A 26,973-nucleotide genomic window follows, 5' to 3' on the forward strand; every position below is an offset into this window, starting at 1 on the left:
GAAGAGAGAGGGAGAGAAAAGAGAGAGATATGGAGGGAGAGAGAGAGCACGACTGGCTTAAGAGTCTGTGTGGTCCAGATGACCATGATGAGAGGCATTTTTCTCCTATGACAGGGTGAAATAGAGGGGGTTCCAAACCACATGAGCAGGGGCTTAGGACCCAAATGTGACCAGTGGCCAGCATCGCTGCTTATTAAACTCTGTCCAGGCCACAACCGGCAGACTGAGAATCTGAACAGACAACCAACAAAGGAATTATTCTGCCACAGTCCCAGTCCAGTCCAGTCCAGTCTAGTCCAGTCCAGTCCTGGCTGTAATAGTCTGTTACAGACCACTTTAGATCAGTCCAGTCCAGTCAAGTTCACTACAGTTCATTACAAACCACTATAGATCAGTACAGACCACTATGGTTCAGTCCAATTCAGTCAAGTTCAAAAGTCCAGTCCATGACAGTCCACTAAAGTCACACTACAGTCAACAGCGCCAGTCCACATGAGTGCAGAACCAGTACCTGGGTCAGGGTCTCTTCGGTGCCATGTGGTCAGGAAGGCCAGCTTCCTGGTTTTGGGTCCCTCCTCAGGCCTGAAACAAAGCGGTTCCAACTTCCATCACATTCATGCATTCTTGGTTGTATTGTCTATTGTTTACCATGTCGGTTGAAAAGTGCTGATCTAGGATCAGTTTTTCCTTTTAGATTATAATGAATAAGATTAGGGGCCTGAATAAGGAAAGGGCGGGACCTGATCCTAGATCTTGATGCATACAGCCCCAGGTTCCATACGGTCATTTGCCCCTTCCCCCAAGTCCTACCCCTTCTGTATTCTACAATATCAAATGACAGGTGAAGGTAGTAAAGTGTCCCTGAATAAGTGCTTCTACCATATTACTTTCACTAATCTATAGTACCCAAAGTTACTAACACCAAAAAGGTAAGGACCAGGGTAAGGAGGAAGCTAGAGTTAAACATGGAACCAGGCCTTGAAGTGAGTGGAAGACATGAAGAGTAAGAGGTTAAGGCCATGTCCAGAAACAACTCCTAGCCCCTTGACACTTGGAGATCTGAAAGAACTGGAATGGTTTAAGCAATAAGGTGAAACTCTGACCTAGCGTGTCAAAGGGAAAGGTGGAGCTTCTAACATACTGCTTATACCAGAGAGAGATATAGAGAGAGACCAGGTCTAGTGTACTCTCCTTGGACTCACTATGTAGCACCTTCAGATGTCTAGGGGCTAGTAGTTGTTTCTGGACGGGTCGTAAGTGTGAGTGGTAAGATGTATAACCTATGACCTTTCACCTACTTGCCCAGCTGGTTCCTGGAGAGGTCAAGGGTTCTGAGCAGAGAGCATTTCCACTTGTTGGGTGCCGGGAGAGTGGAGATCTGATTCTTACACAGTCTGAGAGAGACCAGGGCCTGATAAAGAGAGTGAGCGGGAGAGAGAGAAAGAAAGGGAGAGAAAGGGGGGAGGGAGGGAGAGAGAGAGAAAGAGACAGTGTCACCAAAGCATGGCCTGTGGTGATGACAATTTAACTCACATCTAGTGTCCCTGTTTACATTTTAGTCATTTAGCAGACGCTCTTATCCAGAGCGACTTACAGTTAGTGAGTGCATACATTATTTTTTAATTTTCATACTGGTCCCCCGTGGAATCGAACCCCACAACCCTGGCGTGCAAACGCCATTCTCTACCAACTGAGCTACATCCCTGCCGGCCATTCCCTCCCCTACCCTGGGACGACGCTGGGCCCAATTGTGGACCGCCCCATGGGTCTCCCGGTCGCGGCCGGCTACGACAGAGCCTGGATTCGAACCAGGATCTCTAGTGGCACAGCTAGCACTGCATGCAGTGCCTTAGACCACTGCGCCACCCTGTCTACTGTTGCCGTCATTCTCTCAATCTTCTGTTTCTCTTCCTCTATTCTATTCCTCACTCTTTCTCTTCCTCTTCTGCCACACATGTTTAGAAAGATTGAGAGGTAATGAAATCCACAATCTTGCAGTACTCATTCCTTTACAAACATTTGGAAAATTGCTTCATAAAGCCCATAGCATTCCTGAGGTAAATTAAACATTCCATTGTTCTCCTCGGAATTCAGGAGCCTAAAATAAACAAACGCTTAACATAAATTTCCATTCATCATTACTGTTATGCTAATATCTTTAAAACCTTATCAAGCGTACCATGACTCATCATCCTAAAGCTGAATCTTTGTTTCAGTAGGGGGTTCACTGACTGCAGAGTAGTACAGCAGTGCCACCTTGAGGTCATTGGGAAAACTACAGGTTTAATACAGAAATCCTCACATCTTGTGAGTGGTTACTTAAAGGTTCAATATGCAGAAATCGCGCCGCCATTTACTGGTCGCAGAAATTCTAATAGTTTGCGTAATTTCAGTTTATGTGACAAAACAATCCAACAATTAGTGTATAGAATCATTGTACCATCTAAACCGCTGTGAAATATATTTTCAATAACCCAAAATATTGTATTTTCAACTGTTTAAAGCTGGTGTACAAAACCGAAAGGAAAAGATACAAAAACTAAACGGAAAGCATAGAAATAGCGTACATAGAACTAATCTACTGCTTCTTAGACTTGCTTTCAATGAGTGACAGATCTATAACGCACATTTCTATGTGAATTTGGTCGGGTCGCCCATTTTTACGTATTGGTGGTCCTCTGTAGCTCAATTGGTAGAGCATGGCGCTTGTAACACCAGGGTAGTGGGTTCGATCCCCGGGACCACCCATACGTAAAAATGTATGCACGCATGACTGTAAGTCGCTTTGGATAAAAGCGTCTGCTAAATGGCATATTATATTCTTATAAATACAGTAAAGCTTATGGAGGTTTAGGGAGGTTTATTCAGGTTAGACCCATCAAGTCAACAAATCCAATGTTTCTAGCCAGGCCGCAAACGGAATCAGCCATGAACCACCATTTAGGAAACTATGCTCCCAGTGTTAAGGTACTTAGGCCTAGGCTTTAGCTCAGTGGGCTAACAGGGTTTTGAGCTACACATAATAGCCCAGGTATTGAACCTGTGATATGTACAGCTCAGACTGCCCAAGTATTGAACCTGAATGACAAGTGCAACTCAAAACACTGTTAGCCCACTGAGCTGAAGCTTAGGCCAAACCCTACCAGGGCTACCCATCCTTACCTCCAGCTCGAATATATAGGAGGGCAGCTCCTTGATGACGTTGTCCGAGAAATCCACCTCCTGCAGCTGAGTTCTCCAGAAGATGGAGATGGTATTGGGAAGACTCTCGATGGCGTTGGATGAGGCTCGACAGTGCTTCTACAGAGGGGGAAATCAATGACTCCCATCATCCAGAAGATGTTTCAAAACCATCACTCAAGTTCTCTGAATGCAAGTAGGCAAAGGAGGTAGTGAAGCTTCCCTGAGAGGAGTCTGTATAATTTAAAAGACATGGCCACTTTCCATTTCAATACCTAATACCTTCTTACCTCTACCCCAACAACGGTCACAAATCTAAAAGGGCTGGATAGGCGTAAGCAACTAGTGTGATGGTTCTACCCAGCTCTCCAATGGAGTTTCCACCATATTTATTTCACCTATCCAGTCCTTTCAGAACTGAACATTTAAAAGGAGATACAGGAAGGTGCTAGGGGTCCAAAAGGAACCAGGCCCTAGTTTGTTCCTACCAGGGGAACCATAGAGATACAACTAGTTCTATATCTATGAGACGAACACTAAACAGGGTAGGATCTAAAGGAAGGTGCTAGGGGTCCAAATGGAACCAGGCCATAATGTCTAGTGTAGTGTCTGCCTACCAGAGGGCAGGCCCAGGGGTCAGGGAAGCTGGTGAGTCTGTTCCGGCAGACTTTGAGGGACGTAAGGGATTTGAAAGAGTGCAGAACAGCAGAAGGAAGACTGGTCAGACAGTTATCAGACACATCCAGCTCCTCCAGCTTACGAGACCTATCCAGTTAGTACCTGAGGAGAGAGCAGAAGAGGGTCAATCTATAACATTTCTATAAAACATTTTGTACAAGGTAGCAATACAATGTGCTTCACATGAACAAATAAAGAGAAAATAAACAGCAGAGAAACAATTGGAGATCATTAAAAATATAATACATTTTGGGCAAAGACCACACTGACTTGCGGTGGATCATACCATTAGGAATGTCAAATAGGGAGGTGAGCTTGTTCTTAACAGCGGAGAGCTTTTGGACTCTGGTGAGATGGAGCAGTCCGGACGGCAGGCTGGTCAACTCATTCTGAGACAGATTCACCTGGCGAAGTCTACAGTAGGACAGTAGCAGAGAACAACACACACACATACACACACACATACACACACACACACAACAGGGTCAGGATTAGGTGAGGTGGTGAGGCTAACAATACAACGGAGATCTGCAGAACAGCTACAGAGTAGATTCACTGAGTGGACAAAACATTAAGAACTCTCTACATGACATAGACTGACCAGGTGAAAGCTATGGTCCCTTATTGATGTCACTTGTTAAATCTACCTCAATTCAGTGTAGGGGAGGAGACAGGTTAAAGAAGGATATTTAAGCCTTGAGACAATTGAGACATGGATTGCGTATGTGTGCCATTCAGAGGGTGAATGAGCAAGACAAAACATGTAAGTGCCTTTGAACGGGGTATGGTAGTAGGTGCCAGGCGCACCGCTTTAAGTGTGTCAAGAACTGCAACGCTGCTGGGTTTTCATGCTCAACAGTTTCCTGTGTGTATCAAGAATGGTCCATCACCCAAAGGACATCTAGCCAACTTGACACAACTGTGGGAAGCATTGGAGTCAACATGACACCTTGTAGAGTCCATGCCCCGACAAATTGAGGCTGTTCTGAGGGCAAAAGGGAGGGTGCAACTCAATATTAGGAAGGTGTTTCTAATGTTTGGTATACTCAGTGCATATGTTTGTGTACACTGTACACACTGCAGTGGACGTGTTTACTAGCCTAGAAGTCCCGACAAGAATAGTAAACTAACAAAAAGTTGACTAACTGGGGGCATTTTGTTAGTCAAATGATATTTCTAGGGAGTTTAAGGTTACGTTTAGAATTAGTGTTGGGGTTAGAATTAGGTTTAGGAGCTATGGTTAGGGTTAGGTTTTCGGGTTAGGGAAAAATTGTATTTTGAATGGGAATGAATGTTGTGTTCCCACAAGGGGGTTGTGTGTGTGTGGGTTAGTGCGTGTGTGGGTGCTAGGAACACATTGGGATACATGACTTTACTGTAATAGAGAAGTTAACCTTTCCAACGATACCCTTTTTATGTCTCAACTACTCAAATTTCATGCAGAGCAGACACCACTACAACGGGAGTAACAATGAACATTGATTCTGGAAAATTAATGCGGTACCGTTAGCAGCATTTTAGCCAAAGACTTAAACTAGCTGTCTAGTCTGTGTTTTATAAATGTGCAATGAGTATACAATTATATAAGGAATTGGCAACTCGTTCTCACTCTGAGAAATAAGGTAGGCCATTTGATTTTAACATCTAAACAAAGTGGACAGGCTAGCATACTGTTCAAACAATTGGAGACGGACAGAAGGGTGTGTTCATAACTAGCAAATAGATCCAAGTTGGCTAAACTTGAAATGTAAATATTAGATGGCTACTCACTAGCATGTGGGCTTTTCTATAATGCCTGCTACAAGAAGTTAGCCATTATTAGTGAATGTGCATTATGCATGGGTTCTGGTTACATTTGTAACAAAAAGTGCATTTCCATAGACAGACTTGAAAGCCAGATCAGTGATTATTGCAATAAAGCAGGTAAAACTATATTGATAAAATAATTTAATTATTAGTGGGTCTTATGGTTGAAGGCTTATATTTAGCCTAGGTATAACTTCACAAGCCCTGAATTCATTAGATTATTGCTGACTGCAGTATATTTGACCTTTAAATTGTACAACAAAGCTTATTTAGAGAAACAATTTTTTAAATGGAGATATCGTGAATCATCCATAAATGTGAAAAAAATCTAGATATAATTTTACCGCCCAGCCCTAGGTGTGTGTGTGTGTGTGTGTGTGTGTGTGTGTGTGTGTGTGTGTGTGTGTGTGTGTGTGTGTGTGCATCTGCACCTAAACATCTACAACTCATCTGTGAATGTTGTGTGTGGAGCAGCACCTTGAGCAGATGATCTCCTGTGAGCTTTGTGCTGTGGGCAGCTCTTTGAACAGGTTGTTGGAGAGGTCTAGGGTCTGGAGCTGTATGAGCCCCCAGGGAACCACGGAGGGCAGGGTGCTGAGGCTGTTACAGGACAGGTCCAGGTGGGAGATACGGGACGACACGTCCATGAACCAGTCCAGCTCCAACCACGGCAGCTTCAGACCTGACCAACGGCCACATAGTAGCTAGAGGGGGGAGTGAGAAAACACAACATGTTGGCTGACATTTTCATAGTGCACAACACACAGACAGCGTCTGACCTGACCGACGCACTGGGGAAAGCATAACACATTCACAGAGAGAGAGAGAGACACACACACATAAATACAGATACACACACAATTCCCCTCAATCACCTTTTCTCCTGCTGGTCCTGTGTGTGTGTCTGCTTCTTCTACCAGTCGTTGTTCAAGGAGCAGTCTGCTGAAGGCAGGATAATCCATCAGGGTGTAGGAGGAGAACCCAGCACCATTCTGCAGCAGGAAACTAGCTATGTCCTCATTACCTAGACAGAACACAGTTAGATATCTGGATGTTCTGTAATGTTGCTCCTCCCTGAACAGACCCCTGGTCTAAGATAACAGGAAGTGTTCCTCAGCTCTCCATCAATAGGCCCGGAGTAGGGTGAAGTTGCTCATAGACACTGATTTTGGGTCAGTTTAGCATTTTCCCCTCTAATGGTTAAGCGTATGATTGGGGGAGGGGAAGCTGATCCTAGATCTTAATGACCAGAATAAGGAAGTGAGTTGGATCGGAGGTGGAATCCGAGACACAGAGCAGAGTAGGAGGAAATCCCCGTCTGCTGTTGTCAGCCTGACAACACACCACAGTAGGAATGAATGTCTAAGTCTAACATTTGTTCCAAAGTGGCTAATATGTAAGCGTACATAAAATCTAATCAAATTCTATTGGTTGCATACACATATTTAGCAGATGTTATTGCGGGTGTAGCGAAATGCTGGTGTTCCTAGCTCCAACAGTGCAGTAATATCTAATAACGTGAGAAGTAACATACGTGTAAAAGCATCTTATAGTGCAAGCTTCTATACTTCTCTACTTTTGTGTGAGGCGTGTGTGTGTGTGGCTTATGTGTGAGGTATTTGTGGACTGTGTGCCTTTGTGTGTGTGTGTGTGTATGTGTGGCGTATGTGTGCATATGTACAGTACATGTGTGCATACGTACAGTACATGTGTACTGTGTGTGTCTTGCAGTCTACCTGCGCGTGCAGCAGCATAGAGAGGCAGCCCCGTGATGACAGCAAACTCCTCGTTGTGGATGGCACAGTCCTCAGCGTCAGCATGGTAACCCTGCACCAACATTCTAACCACCTCCAGGTGACCCTGTTGGCACGCCGACACCAACATCCAGTTCAGCAGATCTCTGTGGACACACGGACCTGAGAGAGACATGCAATCTGTTTATCATCTATTAACTATGACTAAAACACACACACACACACACACAGACAGACCCCCCCACCCACCCACCCACTTTCAAAACAATTCATGCAATCTGTTACTATCTATTAACTACTACAACTACACACAGGTGGAAAATGTCTCACATGCACACACAACATTGTCACCTGGTACTGAGTCGAGCAGCTCTCTGACCAGGCTGACATGTCCATAGTGGGCAGCAAGGACGGCGGGGTTTCCCTCCGACGGCTCCAGGGGCAGGGGCACACGGGCCTCATGGAGGAGGTAACTTACACTCTCCGCATCACCATGCTGGGTGGCCACACACAGGAGACGCAGCTGAGGGAGGGACGGGAACAGGACAGGGAGGGAATAGGACAAGTTAGTATTATAGAAGACAGTCAAGTTTTGTTCAAGTCCACCTCTCCCATAGCCTCCACCTTAGGAGTGCTGTAGCCAACTCTTCGATCATTGTCATGCCATACAGTTGGGAGCAGGGGACAATTTAATTTCAATCACAGTCAATCCAGGAAGTACACTAGCATTCCAATTCCCATTCCCTTCAATGTTTTTCAATGAGGAACATTTGGAATTGGAATTTGGTGTACTTTCTGAATTGATTGGAATTGATATGGAATTGAACACAACCCTGGTTGGGAGCATTTAAAAGTTACCATGTACTGCAGCCAGTGTTGCCAATTTAGCAATTTTGTCGCTATATTTAGCTAGTTTTCCAGCTGCCTTTTGGGGAGCTTTGACACCAAGGGTTTCTATAGTTTTGATAGTATTTAGCGACTTTTCCCACTCAATTCTGCCGCAAGTTGGTGCTGTGATGTCGTCGCAGCAATGGCAAAATGTCATCTAGCGACAAATCAAGGAGCTAATTCTCACTGAAAATGTGTTGGTAACACTGACTGCAGCCAGGTAAAAACATGAGCTTCAAAGTTGATGTAACGGCACCATCAGGTGGGCAATCAACGATGTACGACCAATAGAAGAGTTGGTCACAGCACATCCAGTATGGAACGAGGCTACCTCTACAACACCTGGATAAGGTGTCAGTGCTTGGCTGAAATAGAATTAGGGCGGTCCCCGACAAAGAAAGTTGTCTGTTCCAATCGATTCGCCAACATTTTTAGATGTGTATTTTTCCATATATAGACACACCCTATGTGTTTTAATAAAATAAACTATATGTATTGAGCTTGTCTGATGCTTTAAGCTTCCGGTTTGATGAAATAAGACAAATGCCTCAAGAGGGTGCCAGAGATCTAGATAACCAGAAGAAAAAAACTTTAACCTGACCCAACTATTCTCCTTCCGCTCCTGCTGGCTTTCGCAGATTCTGCCATTACTCTCTTGAAGTTGCCGGTAATAGGCTACAGGAGGAGTAGGCAACCTTTCTCATGTGGAATGCCAATTTATCTTACCATTCCTACCGATCTGCGTGCCAGTTATGGTTTTCATTTGCACATTTTTGTGAAACAGTTTCATTTAATTTAAAATAACGTCTTCATATCTCAAAATCATTGTCATGTGGTTAATCAAAATTCTATCCAAATGAAAATTATACAAACCTAAAAAGTAACTTCTATTGCCATCGCCAACTATGTAAAAATAGCCTACATAAAGCCAACAAATAAAAACATTGCACCCTGCAGGTAGAAAATATCCTCATAAAAATAAATATCCTATAAATCACTTGGCTACACATGGCCTGTCTGAAACGAACTTGAAACATTGTATCAACTATTAACTTGGGTCTGGCCCAAAGCTTGGGCTAGCAAACTTGCAACATTGTATAAAATATTCTGGGCCCTCAGAGTTTCCCTCGGGACAGACACAGCTGTAGGCTATTTTCGCAAGGGATTAGAAGCAGTGCTTGACTAGGGCAGGAACTCACAAGAACCTCAAATTTGCTACTGCTTGAGCTCCTGTTCCTCTTATAGAATATTAGCTCAAAAGTATTGCGGAGCTCATGCACCTAAATATAAACAGTACCAGCACCCAAAATGAGTACCGGAATCTTTTTCAGTCCAAGTCAAGCACTGATAAGAAGTTATCAGGTAGGCCTATGTTATAACGTTTCCACTGGATCAGAGCGTGACATTTTTCCCTTTCACGCTGAGTAGTTATCGAAAGGGAGAGAGCTGGAAAGATTTTTCAAATACATTGAGGAACTATTGTAATTCTCAATGGATGTAAAAACAGACTTTGTTTGCTTGCTGTTTGAGGTGAAGAAAACATTACTTTGAGAAGCTCCACAGGTCATTAGTGGTGGTGCGTTAAGCCAATCAGAAATACTATCAGATCCCCAAATGGGCACATTTATATACATTTGCATGCCGGCCAGGTAGCCTATTGTCCTACTTCTAGCGTGCGCGTCCTTACTCAACACTGACAGGAGCGCTCGAAACAAAATACAATTACTAAATAGACAAAACTCATAAATGGAATGAAATAAACCAAAACATGTTTCTTACAAGTGTAGCATAGGCTGTGCACACTGCAAACAATGTACAAATAAAGAAAAACCCTTGAATGAGTAGGTGTGTCCAAACCTTTGACTGGTAGTGTGTGTGTGTGTATATATATATATATATATATATATATATATATATATATATATATATATATATATATATATATATATATATATATACATACATACATACATACATACAGTGGGGAGAACAAGTATTTGATACACTGCCGATTTTGCAGGTTTTCCTACTTACAAAGCATGTAGAGGTCTGTAATTTTTATCATAGGTACACTTCAACTGTGAGAGCGATCTAAAACAAGAATCCAGAAAATCACATTGTATGATTTTTAAGTAATTCATTTGCATTTTATTGCATGACATAAGTATTTGATACATCAGAAAAGCAGAACTTAATATTTGGTACAGAAACCTTTGTTTGCAATTACAGAGATCATACGTTTCCTGTAGGTCTTGACCAGGTTTGCACACACTGCATCAGGGATTTTGGCCCACTCCTCCATACAGACCATCTCCAGATTCTTCAGGTTTCGGGGCTGTCGCTGGGCATTACGGACTTTCAGCTCCCTCCAAAGATTTTCTATTGGGTTCAGGTCTGGAGACTGGCTAGGCCACTCCAGGACCTTGAGATGCTTCTTACGGAGCCACTCCTTAATTGCCCTGGCTGTGTGTTTTGGGTCGTTGTCATGATGGAAGACCCAGCCACGACCCATCTTCAATGCTCTTACTGAGGGAAGGAGGTTATTGGCCAAGATCTCGCGATACATGGCCCCATCCATCCTCCCCTCAATACGGAACAGTCCTGTCCCCTTTGCAGAAAAGCATCCCCAAAGAATGATGTTTCCACCTCCATGCTTCACGGTTGGGATGGTGTTCTTGGGGTTGTACTCATCCTTCTTCTTCCCCCAAACACGGCGAGTGGAGTCTATTTTTGTCTCATCAGACCACATGACCTTCTCCCATTCCTCCTCTGGATCATCCAGATGGTCATTGGCAAACTTCAGACGGGCCTGGACATTCGCTGGCTTGAGCAGGGGGACCTTGCGTGCGCTGCAGGATTTTAATCCATGACGGCGTAGTGTGTTACTAATGGTTCTCTTTGAGACTGTGGTCCCAGCTCTCTTCAGGTCATTGACCAGGTCCTGCCGTGTAGTTCTGGGCTGATCCCTCACCTTCCTCATGATCATTGATGCCCCACGAGGTGAGATCTTGCATGGAGCCCCAGACCGAGGGTGATTGACCGTCATCTTGAACTTCTTCCATTTTCTAATAATTGCGCCAACAGTTGTTGCCTTCTCACCAAGCTGCTTGCCTATTGTCCTGTAGCCCATCCCAGCCTTGTGCAGGTCTACAATTTTATCCCTGATGTCCTTACACAGCTCGCTGGTCTTGGCCATTGTGGAGAGGTTGGAGTCTGTTTGATTGAGTGTGTGGACAGGTGTCTTTTATACAGGTAACGAGTTCAAACAGGTGCAGTTAATACAAATAATGAGTGGAGAACCTGGAGGGCTTCTTAAAGAAAAACTAACAGGGCTGTGAGAGCCGGAATTCTTACTGGTTGGTAGGTGATCAAATACTTAAGTCGTGCAATAAAATGCAAATTAATTACTTAAAATCATACAATGTGACTTTCTGGATTTGTCTTAGATTCCGTCTCTCACAGTTGAAGTGTACCTATGATAAAATTACAGACCTCTACATGCTTTGTAAGTAGGAAAACTTGCAAAATCGGCAGTGTATCAAATACTTGTTCTCCCCACTGTGTGTGTGTGTATATATATATATATATATATATATATATATATATATATATATATATTAGTTCCAGCTAGCTGCAACTAAATGGACGCTGTGGTCTGGCTAATCATCCTGAGCTAGGCCCATCTCCCGGCTATCTACCTCTCTGTCAACCGGACGGGACCACCTAGTGTTGACACGGAGCCCGCCGATCCTACACGACTTGTCTGCCGACGAAATCGTCTGATGTGGTTACGACGACGTCGACCACCGAAGATTCCATCTGCTAGCACCGGCCCGCTAGCACACGCTAGCCGTGGCGCTTACTTGCTAATGCTTTAGCAGCCTCCGAACTATCCTATTGCTGTTCACCGGACCTTATGATAACTCAGCTATACAGCTGATGTCTGCTGGACTGTTCCTTTTTACGGTACTACATCCTGTTTATGTTTAGCCTCAGCCCAAACATGGTTAGCTTATTGTTGTTTCGGTTATTTCTAATTGTACTATTTCTCTGTAGATAACCCAGCCCAGCTAAACCTGCCTTAGATAGCTCCTTTGTCCCACCCCCCATACACGCAGAGACCGACTCAATTGGTGCCTCTAGTGATACTATCTCTTTCATTGTTACCCAACGCTTAGGTTTACCCCCACTTTACTCATATCCTTCCATATCCTTGTCTGTACATAATGCCCTGAATCTTTTTCTACAACACCCGAAATCTGCCCCCCTTTATTCTATGTACCCAACGCACTAGAAGACCAGTTCTTAAAGCCTTTAGCCGTATCCTTATTCTAGTCCTCCTCTGTTCCTCTGGTGATGTAGAGGCTAACCCAGGCCCTGCAGCCCTCAGTATCACTCCTACTCCACAGGCGCTATCATTTGCTGACTTCTGTAATCGCAAAAGTATTGGTTTCTTGCACATAAATATCAGAAGTCTACTTCCTAAGTTTGAGTTATTCACTGCGTTAGCACACTCCGCCAACCCTGATGTTCTAGCAGTGTCTGAATCCTGGCTCAGGAAGGCCACCAAAAATTCTGAAATTTCCATCCCCAACTATAACATTTTTCGTCTAGATAGAACTGCCAAAGGGTGTGGAGTTGCAATCTACTGTAGAGATAGCCTGCAGATCTCTATCATACTATCCAGGTCTGTGCCCAAACAGTTTGAGCTTCTACTTCTAAAAATCCACCTTTCCAGAAATAAGTCTCTCACTGTTGCCGCTTGCTACAGACCCCCCTCAGCCCCCAGATGTGCCCTGGACACCATATGTGAATTGATTGCCCCCATTTATCCTCAGAGTTCGTACTGCTTGGTGACCTAAATTGGGATATGCTTAATACCCCGGCCATCCTACAATCCAAACTAGATGCCCTCAACCTCACGCAAATTATCAACGAACCTACCAGGTACAACCCTAAATCCGTAAACATGGGTACCCTCATAGATATCATCCTGACTAACATACCCTCTAAATACACCTCAGCTGTCTTCAACCAGGATCTCAGCGATCACTGCCTTATTGCCTGCGTCCGTAACGGGTCCGCGGTCAAACGACAACGCCTCATCACTGTCAAACGCTCCCTAAAACACTTTAGCGAGCAGGCCTTCCTAATTGACCTGGCCCAGGTATCCTGGATGGATATAGATCTCATTCCGTCAGTAGAGGATGCCTGGTTGTTCCTTAAAAGTAATTTCCTCTCAATCTTAAATAAACATGCCCCATTCAAAAAATACAGGAACTAAGAACCGAGTATAGCCCCTGGTTCTCCTCAGACTTGACTGCCCTTGACCAGCACAAAAACATCCTGTGGCGTACTGCATTAGCATCAAATAGCCCCCGCGATATGCAACTTTTCAGGGAAGTTAGGAGCCAATATACACAAGCAGTCAGGGAAAGCAAAGGCAAACTTTTTCAAACAGAAATGTGCATCCTGTAGCACTAACTCCAAAAAGTTTTGGGACACTGTAAAGTCCATGGAGAATAAGAGCACTTCCTCCCAGTTGCCCACTGCACTGAGGCTAGGAAACACTATCACCACCGATAAATCTACAATAATCGAGAATTTCAAAAGCATTTTGCTACAGCTGGCCATGCTTTCCATCTGGCTACCACTACCCCGGCCACCAACTCTGCACCCTCCGCTGAAACTTGCCCATGCCCCCCCCCCGCTTCTCCTTCACACAAATTCAGACAGCTGACGTTTTGAAAGAGCTGCAAAATCTGGACCCCTACAAATCAGCTGGGCTAGACAATCTGGACCCTTTCTTTCTAAAACTAGCCACCGAAATTGTCGCAACCCCTATTACTAGTCTGTTCAACCTCTCTTTCATAACGTCTGAGATCCCCAGAGATTGGAAAGCTGCCGCGGTCATCCCCCTCTTCAAAGGGGGTGACACTCTAGATCCAAACTGCTACAGACCTATATCCATCCTGCCCTGCCTTTCGAAAGTATTTGAAAGCCAAGTTAACAAACAGATCATCGACCATTTCGAATACCACCGTACCTTCTCTGCTATGCAATCCGGTTTCCGAGCTGGTCATGGGTGCACTTCAGCCACGCTCAAGGTCCTAAACGATATTTTAACCGCGATTGATAATAGACAGTACTGTGCAGCCGTCTTCATTGACCTGGCCAAGGCTTTCGACTCTGTCAACCACCGCATTCTTATTGGCAGACTAAATAGCCTTGGTTTCTCAAATGACTGCCTCGCCTGGTTCACCAACTACTTCTCAGATAGAGTTCAGTGTGTCAAATCGGAGGGCCTGTTGTCTGGACCTATGGCAGTCTCTATGGGGGTGCCACAGGGTTCAATTCTTGGGCCGACACTTTTCTCCGTGTATATCAATGATGTCGCTCTTGCTGCTGGTGACTCTCAGATCCACCTCTACGCAGACGACACCATTTTGTATACATCTGGCCCTTCATTGGACACTGTGTTAACAAACCTCCAAACGAGCTTCAATGCCATACAACACTCCTTCAGTAGCCTCCAACTGCTCTTAAACACTAGTAAAACTAAATGCATGCTTTTCAATCGGACGCTGCTGGCACCCGCCACCCGACTAGAATCACCACTCTCGACGGGTCTGACCTAGAGTATGTGGACAACTACAAATACCTAGGTGTCTGGTTAGACTGTAAACTCTCCTTCCAGACTCATATAAAGATTATCCAATCCAAAGTTAAATCTAGAATCGGCTTCCTATTTCGCAACAAAGCCTCCTTCACTCATGCTGCCAAACATGCCCTCGTAAAACTGACTATCCTACCGATCCTTGACTTCGGCGATGTCATTTACAAAATAGCCTCCAACACTCTACTCAGCAAATTGGATGTAGTCTATCACAGTGCCATCCGTTTTGTCTCCAAAGCCCCATACACTACCCACCACTGTGACCTGTACGCTCTTGTTGGCTGGTCCTCACTACATGTTCGTCGTCAAACCCACTGGCTCCAGGCCATCTATAAATCACTGCTAGGCAAATCCCCGCCTTATCTTAGCTCATTGGTCACCATAGCAGCACCCACCCGTAGTCTGCGCTCCAGCAGGTATATCTCACTGGTCATTCCCAAAGCCAACACCTCCTTTGGCCGCCATTCCTTCCAGTTCTCTGCTGCCAATGACTGGAACGAATTGAAAAAAATCTCTGAAGCTGGAGACTCTTATCTCCCTCACTAACTTTAAGCATCAGTTGTCAGAGCACCTTACCGATCACTGCACCTGTACACAGCCCATCTGAAATTAGCCCACCCAACTACCTCATCCCTATATTGTTATTTATTTTGCTATTTTGCACCCCAGTATCTCTATTTGCACATAATCTCTTGCACATCTAGCATTCCAGTGTTAATACTATTGTAATTATTTTGCACTATAGCCTATTTATTGCCTTACCTCCATAACTTGCTACATTTGCACACACTGTATATATATTTTCTGTTGTATTTTTGACTTTATGTTTTTACCCCATATGTAACTCTGTGTTGTTTTTATCGCACTGCTTTGCTTTATCTTGGCCAGGTCGCAGTTGTAAATGAGAACTTGATCTCAACTGGCTTACCTGGTTAAATAAAGGTGGAAAAAAAATAAAAAATAATAATAATAATAAAAAATATATATATATTTATATACACACATACATACACACACACACACACACACACACACACACACACACACACACAGTGGGGAAAAAAAGTATTTAGTCAGCCACCAATTGTGCAAGTTCTCCCACTTAAAAAGATGAGGCCTGTCATTTTCATCATAGGTACACGTCAACTATGACAGACAAATTGAGAGAAAAAAAACATGAAAATCACATTGTAGGATTTTTACTGAATTTATTTGCAAATTATGGTGGAAAATAAGTATTTGGTCACCTACAAACAAGCAAGATTTCTGGCTCTCACAGACCTGTAACTTCTTCTTTAAGAGGCTCCTCTGTCCTCCACTCGTTACCTGTATTAATGGCACCTGTTTGAACTTGTTATCAATATAAAAGGCACCTGTCCACAACCTCAAACAGTCACACTCCAAACTCCACTATGGCCAAGACCAAAGAGCTGTCAAGCGACAGCCCCCAAAACATCACTGCTCTAGAGATCTGCATGGAGGAATGGGCCAAAATACCAGCAACAGTGTGTGAAAACCTTGTGAAGACTTACAGAAAACGTTTGACCTGTGTCATTGCCAACAAAGGGTATATAACAAAGTATTGAGAAACTTTTGTTATTGACCAAATACTTATTTTCCACCATAATTTTCAAATAAATTCATTAAAAATCCTACAATGTGATTTTCTGGAAAAAAATTCTCATTTTGTCTGTCATAGTTGACGTGTACCTATGATGAAAATTACAGGCCTCTCATCTTTTTAAGTGGGAGAACTTGCACAATTGGTGGCTGACTAAATACTTTTTTTCCCCACTGTGATATATATATATATATATATATATATATATACACACACATATATACACACACATACATACATACATACATACATACATACTACCAGCCAAAAGTTTGGACACACCGACTCATTCAAGGGTTTTTCTTTATTTTTACATTGTAGAATAATAGTGAAGACATCAAAACTATGAAATAACACATATGGAATCATGTAGTAACGCAAAAAAGTGTTAAACAAATCAATATATATTTTATATTCAAATAGCCACCCTTTGCCTTGATGACAGCTTTGCACACTCTTGGCATTCTCTTAACTAGCTTCATGAGGTAGTCACCTGGAAAGCATTTCAATTAACAGGTGTGCCTTGTTAAAAGTTAATTTGTGGAATTTCTTTCCTTCTTAATGCGTTTGAGCCAATCAGTTGTGTTGTGACAAGGTGGGGTATACAGAAGATAGCCCTATTTGGTAAAAGACCAAGTCCATATTTTGGCAAGAACAGCTCAAATATTCAAAGAGAAACGACAGTCCATCATTACATTAAGACATGAAGGTCAGTCAAGCCGGAAAATGTGAAGAATTTGTGAAACTGGCTCTCATGAGGACCGCCACAGGAAAGGAAGACCCAGAGTTACCTCTGCTGCAGAGGATAAGTTCATTAGAGTTACCAGTCTCAGAAATTGCAGTCCAAATAAGTGCTTCACAGAGTTCAAGTAACAGACATCTCAACATCAACTGTTCAGAGGAGACTGTGAATCAGGCCTTCATGGTCGAATTGCTGCAAAGAAACCACTACCAAAGGACACCAATAAGAAGAAGAGACTTGCTTGGGCCAAGAAACGCGAGCAATGGACATTAGACTGGTGGAAATCTGTCCTTTGGTCTGGAGTCCAAATTGGAGATTTTTGGTTCCAGACGCTGTTTCTTTGTGAGACGCAGTGTAGGTGAACGGATGATATCCGCGTGTGTAGTTACCACCTGAAGCATGGAGGAGGTGGTGTGATGGTGCTTTGCTGGTGACACTGTCTGTTATTTATTTAGAATTCAAGGCACACTTAACCAGCCACAGCATTCTGCAGTGATACGCCATCCCATCTGGTTTGGGCTTAGTGGGACAATCATTTGTTTTTCAACAGGACAATGACCCAACACACCTCCAGGCTGTGTAAGGGCTATTTGACCAAGAAGGAGAATGATGGCGTGCTGCATCAGATGACCTGGCCTCCACAATCCCCTGACCTCAACACAATTGAGATGGTTTGGGATGAGTTGGACCGCAGAGCGAAGGAAAAGCTGCCAACAAGTGCTCAGCATATGTGGGAACACCTTCAAGACTGTTGGAAAAGCATTCCAGGTGAAGCTGGTTGAGAGAATGCCAAGAGTGTGCAAAGCTGTCATCAAGGCAAAGGGTGGCTACTTTGAAGAAACTCAAATATAAAATATATTTTGATTTGTTTAACACTTTTTTGGTTACTATATGATTCCATGTGTGTTATTTCATAGTTTTGATGTCTTCACTATTATTCTACAGCGTAGAAAATAGTAAAAAATAAAGAAAAACCCTTGAATGAGTAGGTGTTCTAAAACTTTTGACCGGTAGTGTATATTATTGTATATATAATTATATATATAGAAATCGACTAATTGGGGTTAGCCCTAAATAGAATACTGTGCTCACTGACTGTTGTTCTCTAGGACCAGAGTTGGACCTTGTCTCTGTTCTCTTACCACAGATACCACAGACAATTCCAATGCTGAACATTGTGATTGCATTGTAGGCAAGCACTGGATGGCAGTGTAACTGTTTGAAGTTTTGATATACAGTAACTGTTTCAACTGACTGAATACTTTTGGTTCCTTTAGGCACCATGCAGTCTGCACACTGTTGTGTTGCCCTACTTCTTACTTAATTAAAGGCTTTTTAAGCACTGGAGAGAGTCGCCAAGCTGCTTTCAAGCACACAGACCTAGTTCATCTATAATTCTTGGTTACCACTGGCCGACATAAGTTCATGTTGTGAAGCCTAAAAGTAGCAGTATGAGTCAAGCATAGGGGTATTTTAGGGTACGAGAACAGAATCAATGTAAATAAAAAACAGTTCTCCTTTTTCAATCTGACACAATAGTTTTTTTAGGCAGAGGAATGTAACATTATCTCCATTACCCCAGTCAACCTGTATTACCAGTTCTCAGGGACATGGCACTAGCTGGGTCGTGTTCAGTAGCGAGAAAACGTCTTGAAACGGAGTGAAACCTGGAGGTACTAGCTGAACTCGTCCGATAATAGCCGGAACATATGCTGGTGTGTCAAGTGTTAAGATACAGTGAGCTCCACATCAAATCTATTCCTGAATGACAGGAAGACCAGCAGATAAAGGTAACCAAGGGCAACACCAAACGCTCTAGGAAAGGAGAAGTGGGTTTGGCAGCATGGGTGTTTGGAACCTACCATATGCACACATACGCACACACGCAAGATTACTGTCGCATTATGATCCATACAGTAATGAGATCACTGTAATCTACGTAAAGAAGTGATGTGTCGATATAACAGAGCTAATGAAGAAACATAGAATAAGTACTTTAATTGGTTCTGTATTGAAGGGAGTATTTTAGTGCTAATGGAAGTCAAGAGAGAGAAAGACTGAACTAGGCCAGTTGTCTCCTGACACTGTCTGGCAGACTGGATCCACTCCAAAACAACAAGCGCAGCACGCCCACTCTCACTAGCATCAAATATCAACAAACTATCACATAACTAGGATACCACTCAGAGAACACACACACATTCACACAAACATCACACACACAGTCTTTATATCACACCCGTATCAAACATCAACAACATCAAATTAAACATTTAAACACACACACACAACAGTACAGGACCAAGTGAAACCCACAGACACGTCACACTGTAGGAGTGTTGCTGTCTTTCTGTGAAGGCAGTGGTGTTGCAACATGAGGGGCTGTAGGTCTGAGCAACACCATACGACGATGCAGCCTTACACATCTCTTATCCGGTCACACACGCGCACAGTGACATGGAAATACACACAGATACACACCATGTAAATGAATGTAAACATGTTGTTCTACCACACCAGGAGCATACAGCACATTAGATGGTTACAGTCACACCAAAACAATCTCTGTAGCACACTTCACACATTATGCAGCACATATCTACATTAGGCTATAAAAACAATGGACTCCTCATGGCAAACACTCGGATTTAGTGTGTGTATGTGTGTGTGTATATGTATATGTGTGTGTGTATGTGTGTGTATATGTATATGTGTGTGTGTGTATGTGTGTGTATATGTGCCACTGCTTATGTGCGACATTGTGCATGTGTGAGGGTGTCAAGGTGTGCGTGCGACAGATCTGTCTCGGTTTTGTGTGCGCGCATGTGTGTATTTCTGTCTCTCTCCGTTCCACTCACCCCCTCCAGCCGAGGACTAGCCGCGCTACACTCCACACAGCAGGCTTGCTGGATCAGCTCCCGGGCCTTCCTGCCCTCCCCTTCCCCGTACGCTGCCTGGATGTTCTCCAGGGTTGGAGACGGACCCAGAGAGGAGGCTCCACCGCTGCCCATCGCAGACACCTTGGCTCCCATGTCCTCCACCGCCAAAGAACCTGGGGAGAGGTGAGGGGGACAGAGGAGATCAGATGAGGACAGAGGAGGACAGAAAACAACAGAATAGAAGAGAGGAGAAGACAGAGAAGAGAGGAGAAGACAGAAGAGAGGAGAAGACAGAGAAGAGAGAAGAAGACAGAGAAGAGAGGAGAAGACAGAGAAGACAGAGAAGAGAGGAGAAGACAGAGGAGGGAGGAGAAGACAGAGGAGAGGATAAGACAGAGAAGAGAGGATAAGACAGAGAAGAGAGGAGAAGACAGGAGAAGACACAGAAGAGAGGAGAAGACAGAGAAGAGAGGAGAAGACAGAGGAGGGAGGAGAAGACAGAGGAGAGGATAAGACAGAGAGGAGAGGAGAAGACAGAGAAGAGAGGAGAAGACAGAAGAAGACAGAAGAGAGGAGAAATAGAACATACCTCCATTAGATCAGACCAGCTGCAGTTTAACACAGTCTAACACAGTAACAGAGTATTGGGGGAGCAGGCGTGTGCAGAGCACCGGTGGCGAGTAAGAAATAGGTCACCCTGCTAAAGAATGCACACTCTCTCTCTCACCAGGAGCAAGCTCTAAAGACTACGTGGTTACCAGGCAGGACTGGAAACATAGTCTACCTGTTCTCTGGATACTGGACTAGTGTCGGAGGTTGGAGCGAACACATACACACTCACACAAACAGACACACACACAATAAGAAGCTCTCATTTTCGGTCCAAAACGTCAGTTTGCACAAATGAATAAACCCCAGGTTTATCATCCTTTGGAAAGAGTGAACTGATATCTCAATACAGATCAGTATTACTTAACTTCAGTGGTTTCAGTGTGGTAACAATGCCTGCAAGTCATCAACCAAAGCTTTTGAACGGGTGGTAAATCCTACATAGATGCTCAGAAGCTCCAATTGAACATCAATTGAGTATGCTGGTCTTCTTACACACAGTGGGACATCTCCAGTATATATAGTCAGTGATCGATCCGATTAGTGACTTTAAAGGCCTTGCATGGATCGTGTTAATTAGGCTCCAAACAGAAGAAAACAGACTGAAACAGAGAGGGACTACCTGGACTTGTCCAATAAGAAACACTATTTTCCCCCCCATTGTGTGCCCTAAAATACACAACCCTGGATTGGTTTTAATCCACTTACAACACAACAGCGAAGTACTCATCAAGTTTGATGAAGGGTCGTTAATCTACCAATGGGATGACACTTTTTCCCAACATAAAGTATTTGTTCCCCTGCTGATTTTGTCAGTTTGCCCACTGACAAAGACATGATCAGTCTGTAATTTTAAAGGTAGGTTTAATTGAACAGTGAGAGAGAGAATAACAACAGAAAAATCGAGAAAAACACATGTCAAAAATGTTATAAATTGATTTTCATTTTAATGAGGGAAATAAGTATTTGACCCCTCTGCAAACCTGACTTAGTACTTGGTGGCAAAACCCTTGTTGGCAATCACAGAGGTCAAACGTTTCTTGTAGTTGGCCACCAGGTTTGCACACATCTCAGGAGGGATTTTGTCCCACTCCTCTTTGCAGATCTTCTCCAAGTCATTAAGGTTTTGAGGCTGACGTTTGGCAACTCGAACCTTCAGCTCCCTCCACAGATTTTCTATGGGATTAAGATCTGGAGACTGGCTAGGCCACTCCAGGACATTAATGTTGCCTTGGCCGTGTGTTGTGGGTCATTGTCATGCTGGAATACCCAGCCACGACCCATTTTCAATGCCCTGGCTGAGGGAAGGAGGTTCTTACCCAAGATTTGACGGTACATGGCCCCGTCCATCGTCCCTTTGATGCGGTGAAGTTGTCCTGTCCCCTTAGCAGAAAAACACCCCCAAAAACACCCCCAAAGCACCTCTTTAAGGAATACCTGGGATAGGATAAAGTAATCCTTCTACCCCCCCTTACCCCAACCCAAAAAAAAAAAAAGAAAAAAAACATTGTAAAGTGGTGATCCCACTGGCTATAAGGTGAATGCACCTATTTGTAAGTCGCTCTGGATAAGAGCGTCTGCTAAATGACGTAAATGTAATGTAAATGTAATGTTTCCACCTCCATGTTTGACGGTGGGGATGGTGTTCTTGGGGTCATAGGCAGCATTCCTCCTCCTCCAAACACGGCGAGTTGAGTTGATGCCAAAGAGCTCTATTTTGGTCTCATCTGACCACAACACTTTCACCCAGTTCTCCTCTGAATCATTCAGATGTTCATTGGCAAACGGGCCTGAATATGTGCTTTCTTGAGCAGGGGGACCTTGCGGGCGCTGCAGGATTTCAGTCCTTCACGGCATAGTGTGTTACCAATTGTTTTCTTGGTGACTATGGTCCCAGCTGCCTTGAGATCATTGACAAGATCCTCCCGTGTAGTTCTGGGCTGATTCATCACCGTTCTCATGATCATTGCAACTCCACGAGGTGAGATCTTGCATGGAGCCCCAGGCCGAGGGAGATTGACAGTTATTTTGTGTTTCTTCCATTTGCGAATAATCGCACCAATTGTTGTCACCTTCTCACCAAGCTGCTTGGCGATGGTCTTGTAGCCCATTCCAGCCTTGTGTAGGTCTACAATCTTGTCCCTGACATCCTTGGAGAGCTCTTTGGTCTTGGCCATGGTGGAGAGTTTGGAATCTGATTGATTTCTTCTGTGGACAGGTGTCTTTTATACAGGTAACAAGCTGTGATTAGGAGCACTCCCTTTAAGAGTGTGCTCCTAATCTCAGCTCGTTACCTGTATAAAAGACACCTGGGAGCCAGAAATCTTTCTGATTGAGAGGGGGTCAAATACTTATTTCCCTCATTAAAATGCAAATCAATTAATAATTTTTTTACATATGTTTTTCTGGATTTTGTTGTTGTTATTCTGTCTCTCACTGTTCAAATAAACCTACCATTAAAATTATAGACTGATAATTTCTTTGTCAGTGGGCAAACGTACAAAATCAGCAGGGGATCAAATACTTTTTTCCCTCACTGTACCTATTCCCCCACTCTCTTCTCCCTTTCTCCAGAACCTGTGAGGCGGCCACTCCCAATACTTTCTTCAGGCATTGCATTGACAATATCACTTGTCAAAATAGGGTCTTCTTTTCTGGGCTTCTGAGGTTATCTCGAGAAGATCAAATCCTGTATGTGATCTAAGAGAGACTCAGTACATCTGTAGCAATGTCTTTCCCTGCAAGCCTGTCTGTCCCTGCAAAACCGTGTGCCCCTGTAACCATGGGAGTCCCTGTAACCATCTGTGTCCTTGCAAACATGCGTGTCCCTGTAACCGTGTGTCCCTGTAACCGTGTGTCCCTGTAACCGTGTGTCCCTGTAACCGTGTGTCCCTGTAACCGTGTGTCCCTGTAACCGTGTGTCCCTGTAACCGTGTGTCCCTGTAACCGTGTGTCCCTGTAACCGTGTGTCCCTGAACCGTGTCCCTGTAACCGGTGTCCCTGTGTGTGTCCCTGCAAACCTGTCTGTCCCTGCAAACCTGTCTGTCCCTGCAAACCTGTCTGTCCCTGCAAACCTGTCTGTCCCTGCAACCCCGTGAGTCCCTGTAACCCCGTGAGTCCCTGTAACCCCGTGAGTCCCTGTAACCCCGTGAGTCCCTGTAACCCCGTGAGTCCCTGTAACCCCGTGAGTCCCTGTAACCCCGTGAGTCCCTGTAACCCCGTGAGTCCCTGTAACCCCGTGAGTCCCTGTAACCCCGTGAGTCCCTGTAACCCCGTGAGTCCCTGTAACCCCGTGAGTCCCTGTAACCCTGTGAGTCCCTGTAACCCCGTGAGTCCCTGTAACCCTGTAACCATGTTTGTCTGCAAGCCTGTGTGTCACTGCAAACCTGTGTCCCTGCAATCCTGTGTGTCTCTGTAACCCTGTGGGTCTCTACAGCCCTGAGCATCTCTGCCGCCCTGTGTGTGTGTGTGTGTGTGTGTGTGTGTGTAGCACTGATGTGGGCTCAGGGCCTGCAGCTGCTATATGGATGTATAATTAAGATGGTGAGAGTCTGACTGTGCTATAAAGGCTATATTAGAAAGATGGTGAGTCTGACTGGGCTATAAAGGCTATATGAGAAAGATGGTGAGAGTCTGACTGGGCTATAAAGGCTATATGAGAAAGATGGTGAGAGTCTGACTGGGCTATAAAGGCTCTATGAGAAAGATGGTGAGAGTCTGACTGGGCTATAAAGGCTATATGAGAAAGATGGTGAGAGTCTGACTGGGCTATAAAGGCTATATGAGAAAGATGGTGAGAGTCTGACTGGGCTATAAAGGCTATATGAGAAAGATGGTGAGAGTCTGACTGGGCTATAAAGGCTATATGAGAAAGATGGTGAGTCTGACTGGGCTATAAAGGCTATATGAGAAAGCCAGAGGGACTGTAACCATTAGACCTGCCTGCACCCCCATGCGTCAATACCATCCTTTTACTGGCCAGTTTGTGTGAAGAGATCTTGAAGGGCAAAGCAGAGCACAGCACAGGACACGCCACAACAAGGATAGTACTCCTCTTTCCTCTTCCTAAATCTGTCCATCTGAGAGACAGAACAAGGAAGAGTGCTCCCCCCTCCTAAATCTGTCCATCACCAACAGTAAACAAGCATAGCTAGCGCTCCTCTCCACCTCCTCCAGCTAAATGTGCTATCAGTGTGGGGAAGTGGAAGTGTTCCATAATATCACATCACAATGTGCGGAATGTTTTCTGATAGGTAAAGATGTAGGCAGACCTATGACGTCATAGATATAGAACGGATATATTATCTGTGTATGACACAATCTGACCCTTATAGAAACTTACATGTAGGTTAACAAAAATATGGTAGATTTCCCAAAATTCCCAGTTTTTCCAGAAATCCCTGTTAAAAGTTTCCCAGAATCAGAAGGGAATAAGCAGGAAATCCTCCGACTAGGATTTCTGGAAAACCTGGGGATTTGGGTAAAGTTTCCTGCATTTTCCAACCCTAGTTACTGGATTGGATATTGGCTCAGTGTCTCAGCTCTACTCTTCATTCAAACTAGAATCTCTATTTGATGAAACTGCCACGTCCCTTTAGCAGCGCCTTCTGTCTACCAAAACCAACTATTGTGTACCTTAGCAGCACCTTCTGTCTACCAAAACCTACTATTGTGTACCTTAGCAGCACCTTCTGTCTACCAAAACCTACTATTGTGTACCTTAGAAGCACCTGTCTACCAAAACCTACTATTGTGTACCTTAGCAACACCTTCTACCAAAACCTACTATTGTGTACCTTAGCAACACCTTCTACCAAAACCTACTATTGTGTACCTTAGCAACACCTTCTACCAAAACCTACTATTGTGTACCTTAGCAGCACCTTCTGTCTACCAAAACCTACTATTGTGTACCTTAGCAGCACCTTCTGTCTACCAAAACCTACTATTGTGTACCTTAGCAACACCTTCTGTCTACCAAAACCTACTATTGTGTACCTTAGCAGCACCTTCTGTCTACCAAAACCTACTATTGTGTACCTTAGAAGCACCTGTCTACCAAAACCTACTATTGTGTACCTTAGCAACACCTTCTACCAAAACCTACTATTGTGTACCTTAGCAACACCTTCTACCAAAACCTACTATTGTGTACCTTAGCAGCACCTTCTGTCTACCAAAACCTACTATTGTGTACCTTAGAAGCACCTGTCTACCAAAACCTACTATTGTGTACCTTAGCAACACCTTCTACCAAAACCTACTATTGTGTACCTTAGCAACACCTTCTACCAAAACCTACTATTGTGTACCTTAGCAGCACCTTCTGTCTACCAAAACATACTATTGTGTACCTTAGCAGCACCTTCTGTCTACCAAAACCTACTATTGTGTACCTTAGAAGCACCTGTCTACCAAAACCTACTATTGTGTACCTTAGCAACACCTTCTACCAAAACCTACTATTGTGTACCTTAGCAACACCTTCTGTCTACCAAAACCTACTATTGTGTACCTTAGCAGCACCTTCTGTCTACCAAAACCTACTATTGTGTACCTTAGCAGCACCTTCTGTCTACCAAAACCTACTATTGTGTACCTTAGCAGCACCTTCTGTCTACCAAAACATACTATTGTGTACCTTAGCAGCACCTTCTGTCTACCAAAACCTACTATTGTGTACCTTAGAAGCACCTGTCTACCAAAACCTACTATTGTGTACCTTAGAAGCACCTGTCTACCAAAACCTACTATTGTGTACCTTAGCAACACCTTCTACCAAAACCTACTATTGTGTACCTTAGCAACCAAAACCTACTATTGTGTACCTTAGCAACACCTTCTACCAAAACCTACTATTGTGTACCTTAGCAACACCTTCTGTCTACCAAAACCTGCTATTGTGTACCTTAGCAACACCTTCTGTCTACCAAAACCTGCTATTGTGTACCTTAGCAACACTTTCTGTCTACCAAAACCTGCTATTGTGTACCTTAGCAGCACCTTCTGTCTACCAAAACCTACTATTGTGTACCTTAGCAGCACCTTCTGTCTACCAAAACCTACTATTGTGTACCTTAGCAACACCTTCTGTCTACCAAAACCTGCTATTGTGTACCTTAGCAGCACCTTCTGTCTAC

The 26,973-nt window shown here is 44.0% G+C and overlaps 1 protein-coding gene across 1 annotated transcript in view; it reads right to left on the reverse strand.

Moving 5' to 3' along the window:
• LOC121548349 (leucine-rich repeat serine/threonine-protein kinase 1) overlaps window positions 1-26,973 on the reverse strand; it is a 91,580-nt gene that overhangs the window by 58,697 nt on the left and 5,910 nt on the right. The window contains 11 exon segments of the mRNA XM_045224994.1: window positions 512-582; window positions 1,299-1,411; window positions 3,163-3,300; window positions 3,798-3,943; window positions 3,946-3,960; window positions 4,145-4,272; window positions 6,142-6,368; window positions 6,540-6,688; window positions 7,401-7,580; window positions 7,770-7,941; window positions 20,204-20,397. Coding sequence (XP_045080929.1) covers window positions 512-582; window positions 1,299-1,411; window positions 3,163-3,300; window positions 3,798-3,943; window positions 3,946-3,960; window positions 4,145-4,272; window positions 6,142-6,368; window positions 6,540-6,688; window positions 7,401-7,580; window positions 7,770-7,941; window positions 20,204-20,397 — 1,533 coding nt within the window.

Source organism: Coregonus clupeaformis, chromosome 15 (assembly GCF_020615455.1).
Source record: "Coregonus clupeaformis isolate EN_2021a chromosome 15, ASM2061545v1, whole genome shotgun sequence".
Classification (NCBI taxonomy): Eukaryota; Metazoa; Chordata; class Actinopteri; order Salmoniformes; family Salmonidae; genus Coregonus; species Coregonus clupeaformis.